Genomic DNA, 18,643 nt, shown 5'->3' with positions numbered 1-18,643 from the left:
ACCTGTATGACTTTCTTTCTTCTGAGGAAGAATATATCCTGATAAACATCTCAATAATATATATATATATATAATTTTTATAAAATGGTAACCAAAACTGTCAGGCTACTAACGATCTTCAAAATATCTTATTTTGTTTTCTACAAAAAGAAAAAAAAATGTCATGCATATTTTGAACGTCATGAGAGTGAGTAAATGACAGAATTTCCATTTTTGGGTGAACTTTTCCTTCAAGGGAAAGCTAAACAACTTAAGGAAAGAAACAAGCAATAATATTAGCAGTTCATTCATCCATTTGTTCATGTATTCAATCATTAATTCAGCAGCACAGGAATATAAATAATTGGGTAAGGCAGATGGATCATCATACAATAGAGGAAACTCAAAGCATGCCATGTTAAACCTGTTTTTTTTTTTTTTTTTAATGGCTATGCAACTTTCTTTATAACAGCCAAGGTAGTGCACATGATTGAATGGCAGATACACAGAGCAAAAGATGCTCTACTGCGATCTCAAGAGCAGTAACAGCATTCAGTTAACAGTATGGCTACATGAGACTAGTGCACAAAATACTGGATTCAATACTGGCAAACATCGGTGTGGCTGCGCAGTTAGTGCAACGCTGGTCCTGCTGGGTTCAGCATGGCACTGACACAAAGCAGGTTTTTGGAAAGACCCAAGAAAAGAAAGATGGGAGTTTGCATACAATTTCAACAAAGGTGTTTTTAGCACTGAAGGGATTTTACGGCAGGATCAGCATCAATAAATCATAGAAAAAAAGAGAAGACAGAAGTGAGCTAATCTAAACTACAGGCATGGTGCCACATTTCCATATATTTGCTGTTTAAAAACATTAAACTGGCAAGTATGTTAGTGCTAGAAGAAAAATGACACCTGTGATCTAAAATCTAACCAAGCCGATTATCGCATGTGTGATTTTTATCTAATTCTGAAATTTACTACATACTTTGCATTACTTCTAACAGCAGAAAAAGATGGGAAGAACATACAGAATCACAAACTACAATATCAAGACATTAAAATAATTGAAATTCAGAGTTATTAAATAAGTGAAAGGAGAAAAATATTTCAAACGCATCTGCCTTGTTCATACTCCATGCTGTAATAAGCGTATAATCTCAATTTTATATTCCATTGATAACAAAACATTCTTCATAAATACACACATATTTTCAAGTGGATTTTCATACCAAAACATGCAAGCAAATGCAAGTTTTCAGACCATAGTAGGATGACAGCAGCCAATCAGCTCACATTTTAAAACCATGGAATCCGTTTAGGTCACACATAACAGCCAAAAGCAAAGGTGTTTTGACAAAGTACAGTTGGAAAATCGAATGGCGAAAGCACATTTGTAAACTATTTCATTATGCAAACTACAAGGTCATTTCCATGTCATGTTACAGTGTTTACAACAGTACACACCAATGATAACAACAATTACACAAATATCTACCTGAATTATAGCATTATATTAGCTGACTGTGTAATGATGTGGTTAATACAAAATTACACATTTAAAAGGAACAATAATCATAAAATTGGACTATGAAAGTTACTAAAACATTTAAACCAGCTAATAATTCAACCTCAGTTTTATGGTAAAGGGAGAGTTCCCCCCAAAATGAAAATTCTGTCATCATTTACTCACCATTTACTCATGCTGGTAACCAAACAGTAGCTGGTAGCCACTGACCTCCATAGTATGGGAAAAAATACAGTGGAAGTCAATGGCTACCAACTGTTTGCTTGCCAACATTCTTCAACATACCTTCTTTTGTGTTCAACAGAAGAAAGAAACTCATACAGGTTCAGAACAACTTGAGGGTGAGTAAAAAATGATAGAATTTTCATTTTTGGGTGAACTACCCCTTTAACAATTAATGCAAACTCACTTTCATTCTTTTCCCTCAGTTGTAAATTTGCCCTAATGTCACAGAAATTTCACCATTGGCATTAAAAGGTTCTTATACTGTTTAAATAGCATGTATCATTAAGTATAACCAAAATGTTGAAGCAGCAAGAGGAGAAAATGGCATAACGGTGTTACATTTTACAATCAATTATGATAAATCCAAACATAATGATGTAAAGGTAATTCGGCAGGTATAGCAGAGATTAACATTTACTATTCAGTATTTACTTATATGCAGACAATGAGTTTAAGAACAACATAATTAGAGCTTTGAACACTTAAATATTTCTCCCTCTCATAGTATCCCTCATTACCAAAACAAAACAGATACACACACACACGCACAAAATATTCTCATGTTCCCAGGATATTTTCTACTATGGCAAAAAAGAGGATATTCTAAAAACACTTGGTGGATTAAAGGGATAACGAGGTAATACCTTTATTATTCTGTAATTTGGGTAATATATGGGTAAAAGTGTGTATCTGTTTACTGTGAAATAAAACCATTTTATATGCAACAACATAAAAAAAAAAACCACTTGAAACATGAAACCTATCATAACATCTCACGAATCCACGGCACATTAATACCTTTCTTTAACCTCCATACCATGTGTATGAAAAAGCACCAGAAGCTCATTTATAATAACCCTATTATTATGACGAATAAATGATTCAAAGCTCCTTATCAATGATATATACATGTGTGGGTTATACGGTGTGCAGGATTCAGACCCTTCTTGTTAGGGTTTTCATTAAATTGTTTTAATACAAAAACAACATTTCCTGTAATGACTTAACTCAGTGTTTAAAAGAAGGCTGTCAATTTATACGTGTTAACCAAGTTAACACATTTAATTATGGCCTTGTACGTAAAGGAATTTTCCTTCCATCGAAGCAATTTAAGAACAGCGAAAAGTGACACAGCAACCATTTCATGCATGTGCACATAGAACAACAACTAAAAAATAGAGTAGACTGATCTAATTTCAATTAAACTTATCAATTAATTGGCATATCATGTAATTAAGTAATATATTTAATCACCTGACTTCCCAAATTTAACGCACACAAACAAAAACAGTTACAAGAAAGCAAGAAAGAAAGAATATGGTGTTTCCTTTTGTAAAGCTGCCAGATTCCATAAGACATGCAGCTCAAGATGTGCCTTAAAATAGAAGATTTCCCTCCCCCCTTCTCATTGTATGATATTTGAAAGGAGAGATGAATGGTGACTCAAGCACTGAGAGAAATGGTCAAAAGTAAATGCTTGTGTCATGCTCTCTTATGAGGCAGATTTTCCCATCATATGTGAATGATGAGAAACTGAGAGGGAACAGTTGTGTTCTAACAAGCATGCAGTTCAATTAAAGTTGCAACTGTCATCATCACACACAAACACGGAGACAATAAAAAGCCATTTTTCAGACACAGAGGTCCATGTAGGGCACTTCCTACGTCAGCAGTGGAACTAATGATTGGCTAAATGTTTAAAATGGTAGCTGTGCTGAATTAAGCCTGTTTAGCCCCCACCATTAGTGTGAAAGGGACTGGCCTGGGTCTGTATCTGGCCTAGTTTTGACCATGAGAGGAAGCTGCAGTTCAGCTTCAGGATATCCTCAGGGGACATCACACAATTGTTGAAACAAACAAACAAACAAAAATATTAAAACTGACAGGTGATGTTCATAACACACTCACACTAAACAAATAGGACATCATAAGAAACACACAAATACTCAAGACAAACTAACCCCTCTCTTCTTTTCTGTTTTGTCCCCAGTGATGTGACATAATGCCCTATTCAATGATATATGTGTGGGAGAGCATGTGTGCTTGCGAAGGGGAAACAACTACAGTATGACCCACTTTAGAAGTCATATATATGTATGCAGACTGCTTTTGCAGCTCATCCCTCTCTCGCTCTCTCTCCCACTCATACAACACACACACACACACACACACACACAACCATACCAAGGACAATCTAAGCTATTTAATATGACAAATGGCTCTATCTCTATCCTTTTAGTATCTTGGCAAAATATTCTCACTTCCTCCACAGGCGCTGTCTCAGAAAAGCAATACCAATTCATAACACGTTTCACCAAAAAACAGTGAAAACTAGAATTATTAGAACAGATATCAGAAGGCACAGAAATTACACTTAGCAATAACAAGCATTCATCAGGACATGCAGATGATTACACATTAGTGTCAGAGAGGTCATCATTTGTGCTGGCAGTGTATTTTTTTTTGTGTGATTTTTACATAAAAATTGTTATTTGGTTAACTTTATATACTTACCAATTCATAACACGTTTCACCAAAAAACAGTGAAAACTAGAATTATTAGAACAGATATCAGAAGGCACAGAAATTACACTTAGCAATAACAAGCATTCATCAGGACATGCAGATGATTACACATTAGTGTCAGAGAGGTCATCATTTGTGCTGGCAGTGTATTTTTTTTGTGTGATTTTTACATAAAAATTGTTATTTGGTTAACTTTATATACTTAATAAAGTTACTTTACCATATACAGTGATATTACTGTAATTTTACTGTAAAAATACTGTCATGATTGTTATGTTATTGTTACTTTTATCATTTTGGAAGTAAAGACTATGAGTTACTATTTTATTGACAGGGCACATATTGTATTGCCTGTATTATCATTATCAGTACATTCTTAAATAAAAATGGTTTTGGTAGTTCAAGTAGACTGCTATATTAACATCATATAACTTTATATCATGATATCACAGATATAAGTAAAATATACAGGCGCTAATATTCCATCCTATAATAACTGAAGCACTGTCATCATTTTTTAAAAGTGAATTTCTGGCAAAAATAAATACAACAACATTTACTCTCCTGTATCTTAGTATCTTAATCTGAATCACCATAAATACTTTTATACATGCCTTTTCAGGGCCACTTCCCCATAAAAACTTTCAGTCGAAGAGCATTCTTAGCTTTTTCATCAGTATAAGATAAATACACACGAATAGACCTGCATGGATTTTCTTACCACTTTGGGTTTGAATGGAGGCTGTATTTCTCTATTTTCCAGACGTTCCCAGTCAATCCGACGGAAGAAAGCATGTTCCCGAATATCTCTCTCCTCCTCTAGGCTGCAGCCCAGACGTTTTGAAGGGTGTTTTGTCATCAGCTGAGACACAAGATAAAATCATTATCATCATCATCTAAACAGGAAAAAGCTTAATGTGACAATCATAAAAAACTGGCATATAATATATTCAGTTTTAAGTTTACATGCATATGCTCATCTTTAAATTTCATGATAACACAATGTCAAATAGGGGTAGACAAATTGCATGGACATGAGCATTTTGTCAACAATTATTCTAGGTTTAATTGCATATGGATGTCTATTATGAAAGTGTAAATGTTCATAGGTTCTTTATAGTTTCTTAATGTGAAGTCATAAAAAAGATAACCCCAAAAGCTAACCACCTTCAAGACATCCTCAAATTAATATGTTCATTCTCCATGGTCATAGTAGATCTGTACTGCAGATAAAGGCCAGAAGGGACAACAGTTACACACTCATCAGGAAATCTCAGACTGTAAACTGAACGCATAAATCTCTACAGAAATTCCAGACAATGGCAAATGTATGTTGAAAACTATATAAAAGTGTTATTGAAAATCCTGTCCATGTGTGATATTCTTAAAAAAGAAAAATATAATTATTTTTCACAAATAATACGTTTTCATCACATCAAAAGGTGGTATCTGTTTGTCTGTAAGTATACTTGAGACAGTATTGTGAATGGTGGTAGAGGTGGCTTAAAACTAAAATGTAAACTCAAATAGTAAAGCTTTAAATGTTTATATAATACATGCTCTTTCTTCCAATATGCTATATTAATAAGACATTTTGTCCCTCATACAAACCCCCAATAATCTAGAGAAACCAATTTGTTGAAAATTTGGACAGATCTGTACTCCATACAGATTTAATATTTGATCACACTTTAGTTTTGGGACCAATTCTCACTTTTAACTAACTATTACTTGTTACTATTACAACTATTACACTGAGACTTTTGCCTCAATAAACTCCTAATTTGCTGCTTATTAATAGTTAAGGTAGTTGTTAAGTTTAGGTATTGGGTACGATTAAGGCATCTAAATATTGGGTACGATTAAGGGATCTAAAATATGGTCATTGAGAATATGTGCATTATAAGTACTAATAAACAGCCAATATGCTAGTAAGATGCATGCTAATAAGCAACTAGTAAATAGTGCAAATTGGTCCCTAAACTTAAGTGTTACCATTTAAGTTTAAGTATGGGGTAGGATTAAGGAATCTAAAATATGGCCATGCAGAATATGGCATTAATATGTGCTTTATAAGTACTAACAAAAAGCCAATATGCTATTAATATCCATGCTAATAAGCAACTAGTTAATTGTGAGAATTGGTCCTTAAATTAAACTGTTACCGAATATTTCACAGATGCAAAGAACTTTACAAACTTTGGCAATTCCAACAGCTATTCAGTTCTAAGTAGCACTCATTTTAACAGCCTGCTAACTAAAGAGAAAAGTTTTCTTTTCTTTTTTTAAATGATTAATGCTGACTTAATGGGGTAGGATTAAGGAATCTAAAATATGGCCATGCAGAATATGGCATTAATATGTGCTTTATAAGTACTAACAAAAAGCCAATATGTTATTAATATCCATGCTAATAAGCAACTAGTTAATTGTGAGAATTGGTCCTTAAATTAAACTGTTACCGAATATTTCACAGATGCAAAGAACTTTACAAACTTTGGCAATTCCAACAGCTATTCAGTTCTAAGTAGCACTAATTTTAACAGCCTGCTAACTAAAGAGAAAAGTTTTCTTTTCTTTTTTTTAATGATTAATGCTGACTTAAATTTGCCAGGAAAATTGATTTCAGATACATTTCTAATTCATTATCCCTCTATAGTCCCAGGCTTTTCTGGGTCAGCTTCTGACAGCCACTATGTATTCATTAGTAGGTGGCACAGTTTATAAGACACACACACAAATTTCAAAACACACAGAAATGAAAACAGATGAACTTACACCTCTACCACTGACAGAAAGACAGAAGGTGATAGAGAACATTGAAAAGTGAGACAGTGTGTGATGTCGCAAGTCATCAGCTTGCGTCCTGCTTGCACCATTATCTCTTTCTCAACCTAACAGGATGTTCTTACAATAAAAGTAGCAAAAAGTATTATGGTATTAATGTGGTATTCCTCAAAGTAGCTTGAAGTATACTGAAAAAATTCTATATGTGACAAAAAAAAAAAAAAAACGAATTTATTTCTCACAATGATTACAATACCTTAAAAAAAATGTTTCCCCCTGTCATTTTCCCCAGTTTTTTGATTCAGAACAAGATACTTTATTTTTAGTTTTTTGAACAAGAACAGTGAACCTTACATGCCAATGCAAAAGAACAATATATAAATTCAGGCTCTACCAACTTGCACTTAAACTCAGAAGTTCTGGTAATTTAAGAGTGGTTTGGGTGAGAGAATGTAATGTGAGTGTTCAGATGTCATATAACTGCTTTATTTCTGCTAAATGGTATGTTGGTTTGTACTTCTTAAAAGAACAAGGGATTTATTATTGAATATATTTTTATATTATTTAGAAAATTTTGGAAATTGAATTTGTCTGTAATGAATGAAATATTACGCAACAGTGTAATGAGCACTGAATGCCAGACAAAATTTGAGATGTTCTATTAACAATAAGTTTTTCATATTGTAACTTTTCCAAACAGTATGCAGAATGTGCTACATTATAAAATGCATCTGTTATTTCTATACATAACATAGTCCATGAATTTAGAACTATGGTTGTGCCATCTGATACCATCACTTTACCATGGCACTGCCACAGTATTTTGTTTGTCAGGGATGTAGCTTACAGGTATTTCATTGAAAACAAAGTGTTGAGATGTTCTGGAAATTATATTAAAGAGAAAGTAAGAAATCTAGTCATGTCTTCGTTCATGTTAGTTAATGAAAATGATGAAAATAACATATATTTCTGATTTACCACAGTGGTCAAGTAAAAAAGGAATGGTCTGCTTCACTCTCACTCTAAAAATCTAGCAAGGCAAAATAGTTTAAGTTTTGGTCTTTAGTCAGACTGAAGTTGAATCTAATAGCAACACACTGCATGCACAGCAAACGCAACCTGAACACTGATAAGACTTTTATTAAAAATGAAACCGGGGTTCGTGTGCTTTTATCTAAATTGGATCAGCTCCTGCAGTGAATTTCTGATGGGCAGTGAATTTCTGAGCAGATTCATGTAATATGAAGGATTTACAGAAGTGATAACAAAAGACATTTTTTTGTTATATACATTTGAGTAACTCTCAATGAATGTAATTTAAGATACACTAATATCAAATGTCAGTGCATTTCTATTAAATGGTATTAAATGAACTCCTAAACTTTTTCTTTCTGGTTTCAGAAAACATACATCCATTGTTCTGGAGAATGCAAAGTTTGTAACTATTAAGTCAAGAAGTCTTCGACTATTTTCAGAGGCAAAGATTAAAATAGAAGAATAATGCACTGGTGAATTTTGGTTCCTTGTTATTAACCAACTAGAGAGCAATAATGCCCCTGGTTCTCCTGGTACTGGTTCAGTTGGGCTCTACAACCTGGGACACTGTGTTTTTATGTGACAGAACTTACCCCTTTGCAGATGGAAACTGCTTCTTTGGACATGGATTTAGGGTAGGAGACGTTGTGCTCCATAATGCACTGGAAAAGTTCATCTTCATCCTCACCATCAAATGGAGGCTATGAAGAGAAAAAAAGAACATTCCAATTGAAATTAAAATTAATATTATTAAGCATTTATCCTGATATGTGGGTTGTTATACTCTTGCACAATGTGGCATTAAAGAATTTACCTTAAGCTCACTCTTACAAAAAGTACAATTGTGGTAGCATAAAATATACCATGAGAAAAACAAGTACAAAAGATCATTATGTTTGGACAAAATGATTATACTTTGGTATTGTTTAAAGGACCTTATAGCACCATTTAAATACTATGAAAGTGTATCTTAGTATATAATGAAGTACCATGATATTTCCATCTTGATACATCACTGACAACTGGTACTATATGTTTGATTTCAATTTATGAAAAACAGGTTGTGGATGTGAAGAGAAGATTTATATTTTACCCAGAGATCATCTGTGGGTACAGCAGCTGGTGTCAATATTACGTGGATCATTTCTGTTAAATTACGTTTAAAAGTATACAAACACACATGACCACTACAAACTGTATTACAACAAAGCTACACCTGTATTATAATATTGGCAGAAGGTAACAGTCGCCAATGTAAGACTTGATGGTTATACACATCTGTACTCACCTGTCCTGCCAGCATCTCGTACAGCAGGACTCCATAGGCCCACCAGTCCACAGAACCGCCATACGGCTGATATGCTATTATCTGAAAAGAGACAGCACAAAAAACCCTACCGATTACTATTAAAGATCAGCATACAACAACAAAGATATCCCTACTGTTCCAGAATACAGTTTTCCCCATAATCCCCTTCCCATCTGGAAGCACACATCTCCACTACAAATAAATTATAAAAATATACTGTATTATATTGTTTTGTGTTCCAGTCAAAATATTTAATAAACAAAAACTGATTCACAAATCTGTGTACGGTAAGACATATTCTTGTTAGATAATATTGGTATTTGTTAAATTATATGACCTTGGTACAGTATATCACCATACTGTGTACTTACTTTTTCACAGCCCTGAACTTAGTAATTCTTTAACATGAAAGGGACCCAGATGTAAAACAAAACCTAAAATGTTCTTTTATTTAATAAACCAAGCAAGACTGCAACTGAAGTTCGGTGTGTGGGGTGTAAGAAAGTATTGTGTGTGTGCCTTTAAAATATCAATAATGAAAACACACACACCTTTTTTTGTGCCGTATATTCCAAAATTTCACACTGCTAATACAGCATGCAGTCAGCTTTCTTGGCTGATGCAGTTCACAGCACATTCAGAGCGTGTGTGTTTGTATGTGGCATCACGCTAACACTATGTGACAGTTCTAGATCATGGCTGTAGCCGCTCAAGGTTTTGTTCGTGGCTCTAGATGTCATATTTCAAAATACCGAGGACCACACACACACACACACACACACTAAATAAATCGTATCCCTAATCGTAACTACAGTACACATCCTATATACACACAGGCTAATTGAGGTGTGCAGCGCAAATGTCAAATTCAGACTAAACAATTACTGAGGAGAAAACAAATAAACATCCACTGATATCATCTCTCAATTTAATTATTAACCAAACTGATTAAGCAAGTGACAGAATAATGGATAGAAAAATATTTTCACACTGGTAATTTCTATAACACTTCATAAGTGCACATGTTCTAATAACATCGTCTAATCACATCTAATCCCAGTGAGTGATAAAAGTAAACAGATTTAACTGATAATAAAAAGGCTCAGGTCAAAGACTGGATTTAAACTCCTCACATTTATTCCTCTTGAATTTATAGAGATCATATTATACTAACAATATTTTGACAATGCAAGAAACAGACCAAATTGTAATTAGCTTATTTTATGAACTCAGTGGGAGGTCCTCACTATGAAAACTAATGTGTTACAAAAATACGGTTAGCCATGTGTGTTACTGCTGCTCTACCTTTGACACACTTTACACTCAAGTTAACATGCAGCAACGTGTTCCCAGATAACATGCATTACCCCTGCATAATATGTAGGTCAGCAAAAGAGACAGAAAGAGAGAGAGTAATGCTCTCAAAAAAGGGTGCAGGACAAATGTCCACTAATATACACACAAATACACACACACTTTTTTTTTCTTTCATTTTGCAGCTTCAGAAAGCAAAACTGTGAGTGTGCTATATCTGTGTGAACATACAGACACATGTGATAGTGTTTTAATGCCAAAGGAAAATTTTAATATCACACTGGTCATTTTTTAATAACAAAAAAGCTACAGCGTAATACTCATGACTACTTTATTCTCATTATTTTGACTTTAATCTATTGTTGCTATGATTTCTAGTAGTTTTAGTAAAAAACGCTGTCACAGATTCTAGTCATAGAGCTGGTAAGAATATTATGAGGATGACAAGGACATTAATATACAAACTTTGACAGCCACTGCTACACTTATTGATTTGGTTTCTCAAAAATTCACCAGCAATCTAGGTCTGGTTATGTGGGAGGGTTTGTTTAGTAAAATATAGATACAAAGGGTCTGCATTTTTGTGTGTGAAGAAGTCTGAAAACCACTGTGGCTGCCTTTATAGCATGACTTTTAAAGAATCGCTGTAGGAGACAACTCTGCCACCCACTGTCATGTCATGCCAGTACAGTTTGAATATTTGGGGAAGAAAAAAACATAGAGAGGGACAGAGAGAGAAAGAGAGAGAATATGTGTCTGAGGATGTCAGAGCAGATAAAGGTCATCAATATGAAGTGTTGATGTGCCACAGATAACCTGCATTGTAAGAGCTTATGTGTCACTTGTGGAGGCATCTTCATGCTAAGGCCTGCTCTGGGAAGAAAGGTTAAGAGAAGAGGAGCTTCGGCACAGAGAAATAAGACAGCTTCACACTAGGCTCTGCTCTGAATATGAAAAGATCTGTATGAAGAAAAAAGGGAAGAAAGAAAGCACTGAAAAGTGGTGGTTTCCATTACTGCAAAAAGTTTAAAATGGTTCTATTAGAGTGCATCATAAATTGCAATGGACCGCTTTTACTGCGATGACGCATTTCCATAATTATTAATATCGCACATGCTGCAAAAATAGTTTTTTATATTTTCATTTTTTAAAAATGTAATGTACAGAAAACTAGTTTCTAATACAGCTGTTGAGAGACTGATGGCAAATTTGCTGTCTTTCTCTCTTCCGACCAATGTAATCATTCTCTCTATAGTTTCCCCCCTTTTTTGTGAAGTGATAGAAATGCCATTGTGGATTTAGTCTTTTGCTATTGGAGCACATAGGAACACAAAAATTATATTTGTTGTTGTTTCTGGGTCACTATAGAAGTTTTCCCAACTATGACAACTTCCGCTTGAGAGCACCTCTGAAATGTGAAATGTCTATAGAAAAATATTATCAAATTAGTGGGGCCAAATGCCAGAAGAAATGTCATGGTTAGGAGTTAAGCAGCTGTTTATATATTCTTGAATAATGATTGACAGTATTAAATGAAGTTGCTGCTCCTGAAACTTTCTTTTAGAATTACAATTTTAGAATTAGAATTGTTAAAATCTGTAGCATGTGACAGTAGCATTTGAAATAAGGAGGCAAAATATTTACTTAGTGTATATTTTATACAGTTTCAGTCAAAAATCAACCACTTGCTGCAACTCATAGGGAGCCATTTGGAACTCATATGGCTCAAGGAAGGCTAAAGAGATGCTGTCTCCTTTTTAAACTGCTAATATGGCTGTTGGACAGTGTCACTGTGGAAAAAAAAAAACACACATTTTCATCCTGTGGATTATTTTCTCATCCAAAAATATTCTGAGGAGGTACTACCTCCTCTGAGAAAACATCACATGTTCAGGGTCTTCTAAGCACTGCTGCAAGTCACATTTACATTCAGCATTAGCTGTCAGTCTGGGAGGACTGCTACTGCCCGCAGGAAACACACTCCGTCACTCACCTCTGGAGCAATGTAGTCTGGCGTTCCACAAAATGTACGGGTGGTCACACCCTCCACAATGTTCTCCTTGCACATACCGAAGTCTGCAACCTTAATATGACCCTCTGCATCCAGCATGACATTATCTAATTTCAGATCCCTGAAAGTGATAAAAAAAATAACACAACAGTACATGACTATAGACAGGGTGATTCTGAAAATTGGATGGGGTTACATAAAAAAAGACGTTTGTCTTCCTGTTTAAATATTTTTATATAAAAATTAATCTAAACAAACTCATCTTGCTCTTTTTTTCCACGCATAAGCACAACAAAAATGTAGTTCATTTTATTTAATGTAAAAACAAGTGCAGTGTTTTTTTTTTCTGAAACAAGGACTCTGTCTCTTTCATTCCTGCTGACGTCAGTTCATCTGTTTGCTCTATTTCCCTAGGCCAATTTAGTCGCTCAAAAAAAAAACAAGCCAAATAACTAGGTTTAGCTCCTAAAGAGAGACAGAATTAAGTGAATTACTGGTAGAAGGTTGGGCCAAATAGTGTTATTTGAAATGAGTCATGGCAATATTTAGCACATTTTACAAATAGGTTAATATGATATTCTTTAATGAATTAAAGACACAAATGCCCTTTACAGCTGTCTAAGAAAATAAAATAACTTGACATTCAGGTTATTGGAGTAAAAAAAAAAAAATATATAATTCAATTATTATCTAACCAGATAATGTGCACTTTCCTTTAAATCATAGAATTCATATAGCATTTTCCTTAAAATGGGACCTTCAAGAAATAACACTATTTGGACCCTTTAGTGGAAAGACAGGTGAGTTTAAAAAGTAATATAAAATACAAATAATAAACAAATATACAAAATCAATATTTGGTCTCACACTGGTTATCCCTTAATTAGGCAAAATCTGCAACCCTGTTATTTGCAACTCTACTCGGAATGTCATTGTTTGTTTGTTTGTTTATTTATTTATTTATTTTTATTGCTTTAATGTTAATCTGCTGATTAAAGCCAATTACCTTACACTTTGAAACTATTGACAGAAAGGTCTGAATTGGATCTGAATGTGTAGTTTATGTGTGCTCACTGCCACCCGTCCCTTAAAATACGGAATCGCCCCCTACTTAAAGGTAAAATGATGCGTACTGTATCAAATCAATACGGGACACGATTTTGTCCCGTATTTTACAAAGGCTAACAAGCTGAATCCACAAATAAGTATTTTGCACCGTTTATAATGCTAATAGCAATTATAATGAAATTAATTTCATAAGAAGTTAGAGTAGCTCATCTTGGTGTCTTTGTTTCCATGGCGGTGATGGAGTCTCCAGAACGCGCGCCGTTAAAGCCCTTTTCAGTGTTCACAAAACTGCACGTCGAAAGCGTGTGCTCACTTTATAGGGCTTGAGTCTGTCATGTTTTGTCCGCTATATGGGGTATTACGGTAAGGCATTGCTGCCACATACATATAATTTTTTCCTCTCAGGCGTAATGACGAGATGTTATGTCATTTAAACAACATATTTTTATATTTTATATTTAGATTTTTAATAACGACATATTACAAAAGTTGGTTTGCACTCTTTAAGTCTTTTATTGGAATCAAAGCAGGAGATAAAAAGACAAACGTTTCGGCTATCTGTCTTCGTGTGACAATTCTTTGCTTCTTAATGATTAAATAGGCTAACAAACGACATACAACAGGTGATTATTGTTAATCAATCAATCCACAGACACTTAAACATCAAGAGTTAAATAAAGAGAACAATAGTACATCAGGCAAAAAAATGCTGTTTATAAACATTGTACCCAGAAAGAGAGAGATATTTTTTTTTACAGAAAACATGAAAGGTCAAAATCCTCATTTAAACCTAAAGTTGACATTGTCTTTAAATAAAACATCCAGATTGCTTCTCTTTGTAAAAGTTTTTTGTCAATATCTCCACCACGGTGAGATACTTTCACATCTTCAATATACATTTAAGTTGTTCTATTATCGTGGTTACAATCAATAAAATGTCTGCCGATTGGAGAAGTAACATCATGTCTTCGAATAGATGATTTATGTTCACTTACTCTTATTCTTAGTTACCTTGATGTCTTTCCAACATACATCAATGGACAAGAGTACTGAAGTAAATAAATATCATTTTTAGTAGAACGTTATGCGAGATTTAATCTGATAACACTTTTTTTAGACTCAAGCCCTATAAAGTGAGCACACGCTTTCGACGTGCAGTTTTGAGAACACTAAGGAAAGAGCACGTTCTTTTCGCCTGTTTGGACACTTCAAACAGACGTTTGCACTGCCTGTTTGGTTTACCTGTTTACACGTTTATAACATGCGTTTTGTCCGGCTCAAAACTCACGTATTTGATGCCCATTTGTCAAAAACGCACGTTTTTTGGTGACTCCAAAGCGCGTGTCAACAATGTGTGTTTTTATGGCAAATCACACGTCGAGGACGCGCGTTTTGCTGTCAAATCGCACACTTTTGACGTGTCAGTGTACAATCAGACGCCCGACCAGACGTATATGAATACTCTGGCTGGCCATAATCGAGGCGCTTACGTCCGCCCATTGAACACATGACTCTCCATATGTAGGGCTGAATGGTTAAGTTATCAATGGGTCTGTTTAGTAACTAATGATGAACGCGCAGTTTGCAGAGAAGCATTTGCTCACGGTGGACTGTCTGACGTAAAGGGATAGTTAACCCAAAAATGAAAATTTTGTCATCGTTTACACTCCCACAAACCGGTAATCATTTCTTTCTTCTGCTGAACATAAAAGAACATATTTTGAAGAATGTGGGTAACCAAATAGTTTCTGGTCCCCAATGACTCTGATAGTATTTTTTCTCTACTATGGAAGTTACTGAGGACCAGCAGCTGTTTAGTTACCCACATTCTTCAAAGTATCTTCTTTTGTGTTTAACAGAACAAAGAACTTGCCGGTTTAGAACAACCTGGGTAAATTATGATAGAATTTTCATTTTTGGGTGAACCATACCTTAAAGTGACAGACACATCTGTGCTTCTAAAGCAGTGGTTCTCAAACCTCTCCATGAAGTACCCCCAGCACTGCACATTTTGTATGTCTCCCTATATCTGACACACCCACTTCAGGTCTTGCAGTCTCCATTAATGAGCTGATGAGTTGAATCAGGTGTGATAGATGAGGGAGACATACAAAATGTGCAGGGCTGGGGGTACTCCAGGACAGGTTTGAGAACCACTGTTCTAAAGGCATAACCCTATTGTTTTATTAAAATTTGGATAGTCTGTTAGAGCTTGATAGACATAATTATTATATTTTTAGACATTATTAGACAGATGATTTAATAGATTATAATTAATGTTAGACCCTATTTATTAATTTATCATTTATATTAATCATAAATATATACATAATAAATAAGCATATATGTCACATACAATTCAACATTTTAAAAAATTGAAAAAAAAATTCTAAATTATTTAGATTTAATGTAGAGAGGAATGCATGGGGGGAATGGGTGTCCCTTATTTTGCCTCGCTGAAGGCGTCAACCCTACCTGTATATGACTCCTTTCTTGTGCAAGAAAAAAAGCCCAACAGCAATCTCTGCAGCGTAGAACCTGCAACAAGCAGATTATTTTACATAACAAGTTGTTCCAAACCTGTAATAATTTATTTCTTCTGTTGAACATAATAGAAAATACTTTGAAGAATGTGGGTAACCAAACAGTTTCTGGTCCCCAATTACTCTGATAGCATTTTTTCTCTACTGTGGAAGTTACTGGGGACCAGCAGCTGTTTAGTTACCCACATTCTTCAAAGTATCTTCTTTTGTGTTCAACAGAAGAAAGAACTTGCAGGTTTAGAACAACTTGTGTAAATTATGACAGAATTTTCATTTTTGGGTGAACCATACCTTTAAAGTGACAGACACATCTGTGCTTCTAAAGGCATAACCCTATTGTTTAAATAAAATTTGGATAGTCTGTTAGAGCTTGATAGACATAATTATTATATTTTTAGACATTATTAGACAGATGATTTAATAGATTATAATTAATGTTAGACCCTATTTATTAATTTATCATTTATATTAATCATAAATATATACATAATAAATAAGCATATATGTCACATACAATTCAACATTTTAAAAAATTGAAAAAAAAATTCTAAATTATTTAGATTTAATGTAGAGAGGAATGCATGGGGGGAATGGGTGTCCCTTATTTTGCCTCGCTGAAGGCGTCAACCCTACCTGTATATGACTCCTTTCTTGTGCAAGAAAAAAAGCCCAACAGCAATCTCTGCAGCGTAGAACCTGCAACAAGCAGATTATTTTACATAAATTCACCTTAATCTACAAACAAACATAAAGTGATATATGCTTTAAAGTCCAAACCCAGAAATACCTATTGAAGACATATAAACACAATGAGAGAGTGCCTTACACTGCTTGTGGCTCCTTAAATTTGCCCACTTGCTGGATGTGGTACATCAGATCACCACCATTAACATACTCCATCACGAAATACAGACGATCCTATGACAAAAACATATCAAAAACAATATAGAAAACTGTTTAGATAAACTTTAATGCTGGTCTTTTCTGAAAGGCTATGTCTGAAAGTGTAAAATCCTGTTGCAATATTGTTCAATGGTAATATTAATACAGTAATGCACTTCAGTTGTTTAAGAACAGATTTTAAAACACTAGGCATCACACACTTGCATCTCACACAACTTTGTAAACAGCTACAGAAAAAATGGCCATCATTGGAACATAACACACGCACGCACGCACGCACGCACGTACACACGCACACACACACACACACACACAAAACCCCATCATATACTACATAATCTGCAGACTGGATGACATTCAGCAACTACTGTCAACTTTCCCAGACAGCAAATCGGGGCAAAAATTTTATCTAATCTAATGTCTAGAATAGGGCTGGGCGATATAGCTAAAAAAATATTTTAAATTCGACTAATATTCATTCTTTATTCACAATCTCCTTATCACAGGCAGGCACAGCACTCATTTCAGCATGTGTTCGTGTTTGTGTGTGCTGTCTGCGTCACTCATAGCACCTGCCTATACCTTGCGCTATATCGAACAATTTTTCTATCGATATCGAAGAAGGTGTACCGTCGATAAATATCGAAACCGTTTTATTGCCCAGGCCTAGTCTAGAATTTTATCTTTCTTGACTTATTCAGTGAGGTATCATTATTGTTAACTTTCATTTGGTGAATTAAATTTAATGGATTATTATAAGCTTTAACATACATTTTTGTTGGTCTGTTAATGTTATTAATGACTTGTACTACTTTATTATGGTTGGATGTGGATGCAACACATCACTAGAGTAGATCTGCTTATGGCTGGGTCTCTTTCATTTTTCTTTCTGTCATAAAAACAGTGGTACTGTCACCTCACCATCAGAGGTCACTATTGCCTAAGCAGTTCCCTTTCAAGGGAACTTCGAACTGCATCCTCTAGGGGTCGCTATGGGGAACGCCTCGTCGTGACCCGTGTCTGAAGCATACATTCAAAAAACACCAACAACACGTTGGCCGGCGACAGCCCATGCCGTCACTACCGGTGCGACTATAGTATAAATAGGCGCCGGGAGAACACGTCATTCTCTTCTTAGTCTTCACTGACTGTTTTGTTTGAAGCATGCATTCCGTGGTAAGAGCGATCTCTATTCCTATCATTATGGCGAGCACTAGCAAAGCGTGTAGAGGATGTGTGCAGCCATGTCGTTGTTATTTGACACCTGATGACACACACGATCTATGCGTTGTTTGTTTGGGCGAAGAGCACGCACGCAATGTCCTCGAGGGTGCAATCTGCATTCACTGCGAGCGTTTTCCAATGAAAAAGCTCCTCTCTCGTTTGTCTCTCTTTTCGAGGAAAGAGGGGCAGCC

General features: G+C 34.9%; 1 protein-coding gene across 1 annotated transcript in view; it reads right to left on the bottom strand.

The window, feature by feature from the left end:
- Nucleotides 1–18,643, bottom strand: part of LOC107716883 (protein kinase C alpha type-like) — a 94,520-nt gene that overhangs the window by 4,022 nt on the left and 71,855 nt on the right. Inside the window, exons 10-15 of the mRNA XM_016523489.1 lie at nucleotides 17,152–17,243; nucleotides 16,959–17,021; nucleotides 12,697–12,835; nucleotides 9,369–9,449; nucleotides 8,674–8,781; nucleotides 4,950–5,120 (exon numbers count right to left, since the gene is read on the bottom strand). Of these exons, the coding sequence (XP_016378975.1) occupies nucleotides 4,950–5,120; nucleotides 8,674–8,781; nucleotides 9,369–9,449; nucleotides 12,697–12,835; nucleotides 16,959–17,021; nucleotides 17,152–17,243 (654 nt within the window). The remainder of the gene's footprint in view (nucleotides 1–4,949; nucleotides 5,121–8,673; nucleotides 8,782–9,368; nucleotides 9,450–12,696; nucleotides 12,836–16,958; nucleotides 17,022–17,151; nucleotides 17,244–18,643) is intronic.

Source organism: Sinocyclocheilus rhinocerous, unplaced genomic scaffold (assembly GCF_001515625.1).
Source record: "Sinocyclocheilus rhinocerous isolate Xijiao unplaced genomic scaffold, SAMN03320098_v1.1 scaffold59, whole genome shotgun sequence".
Taxonomy (NCBI): domain Eukaryota; kingdom Metazoa; phylum Chordata; class Actinopteri; order Cypriniformes; family Cyprinidae; genus Sinocyclocheilus; species Sinocyclocheilus rhinocerous.
The sequence above is the reverse complement of the archived record's forward strand: the minus strand, read 5'-3'. Positions and strand labels throughout refer to the sequence as shown.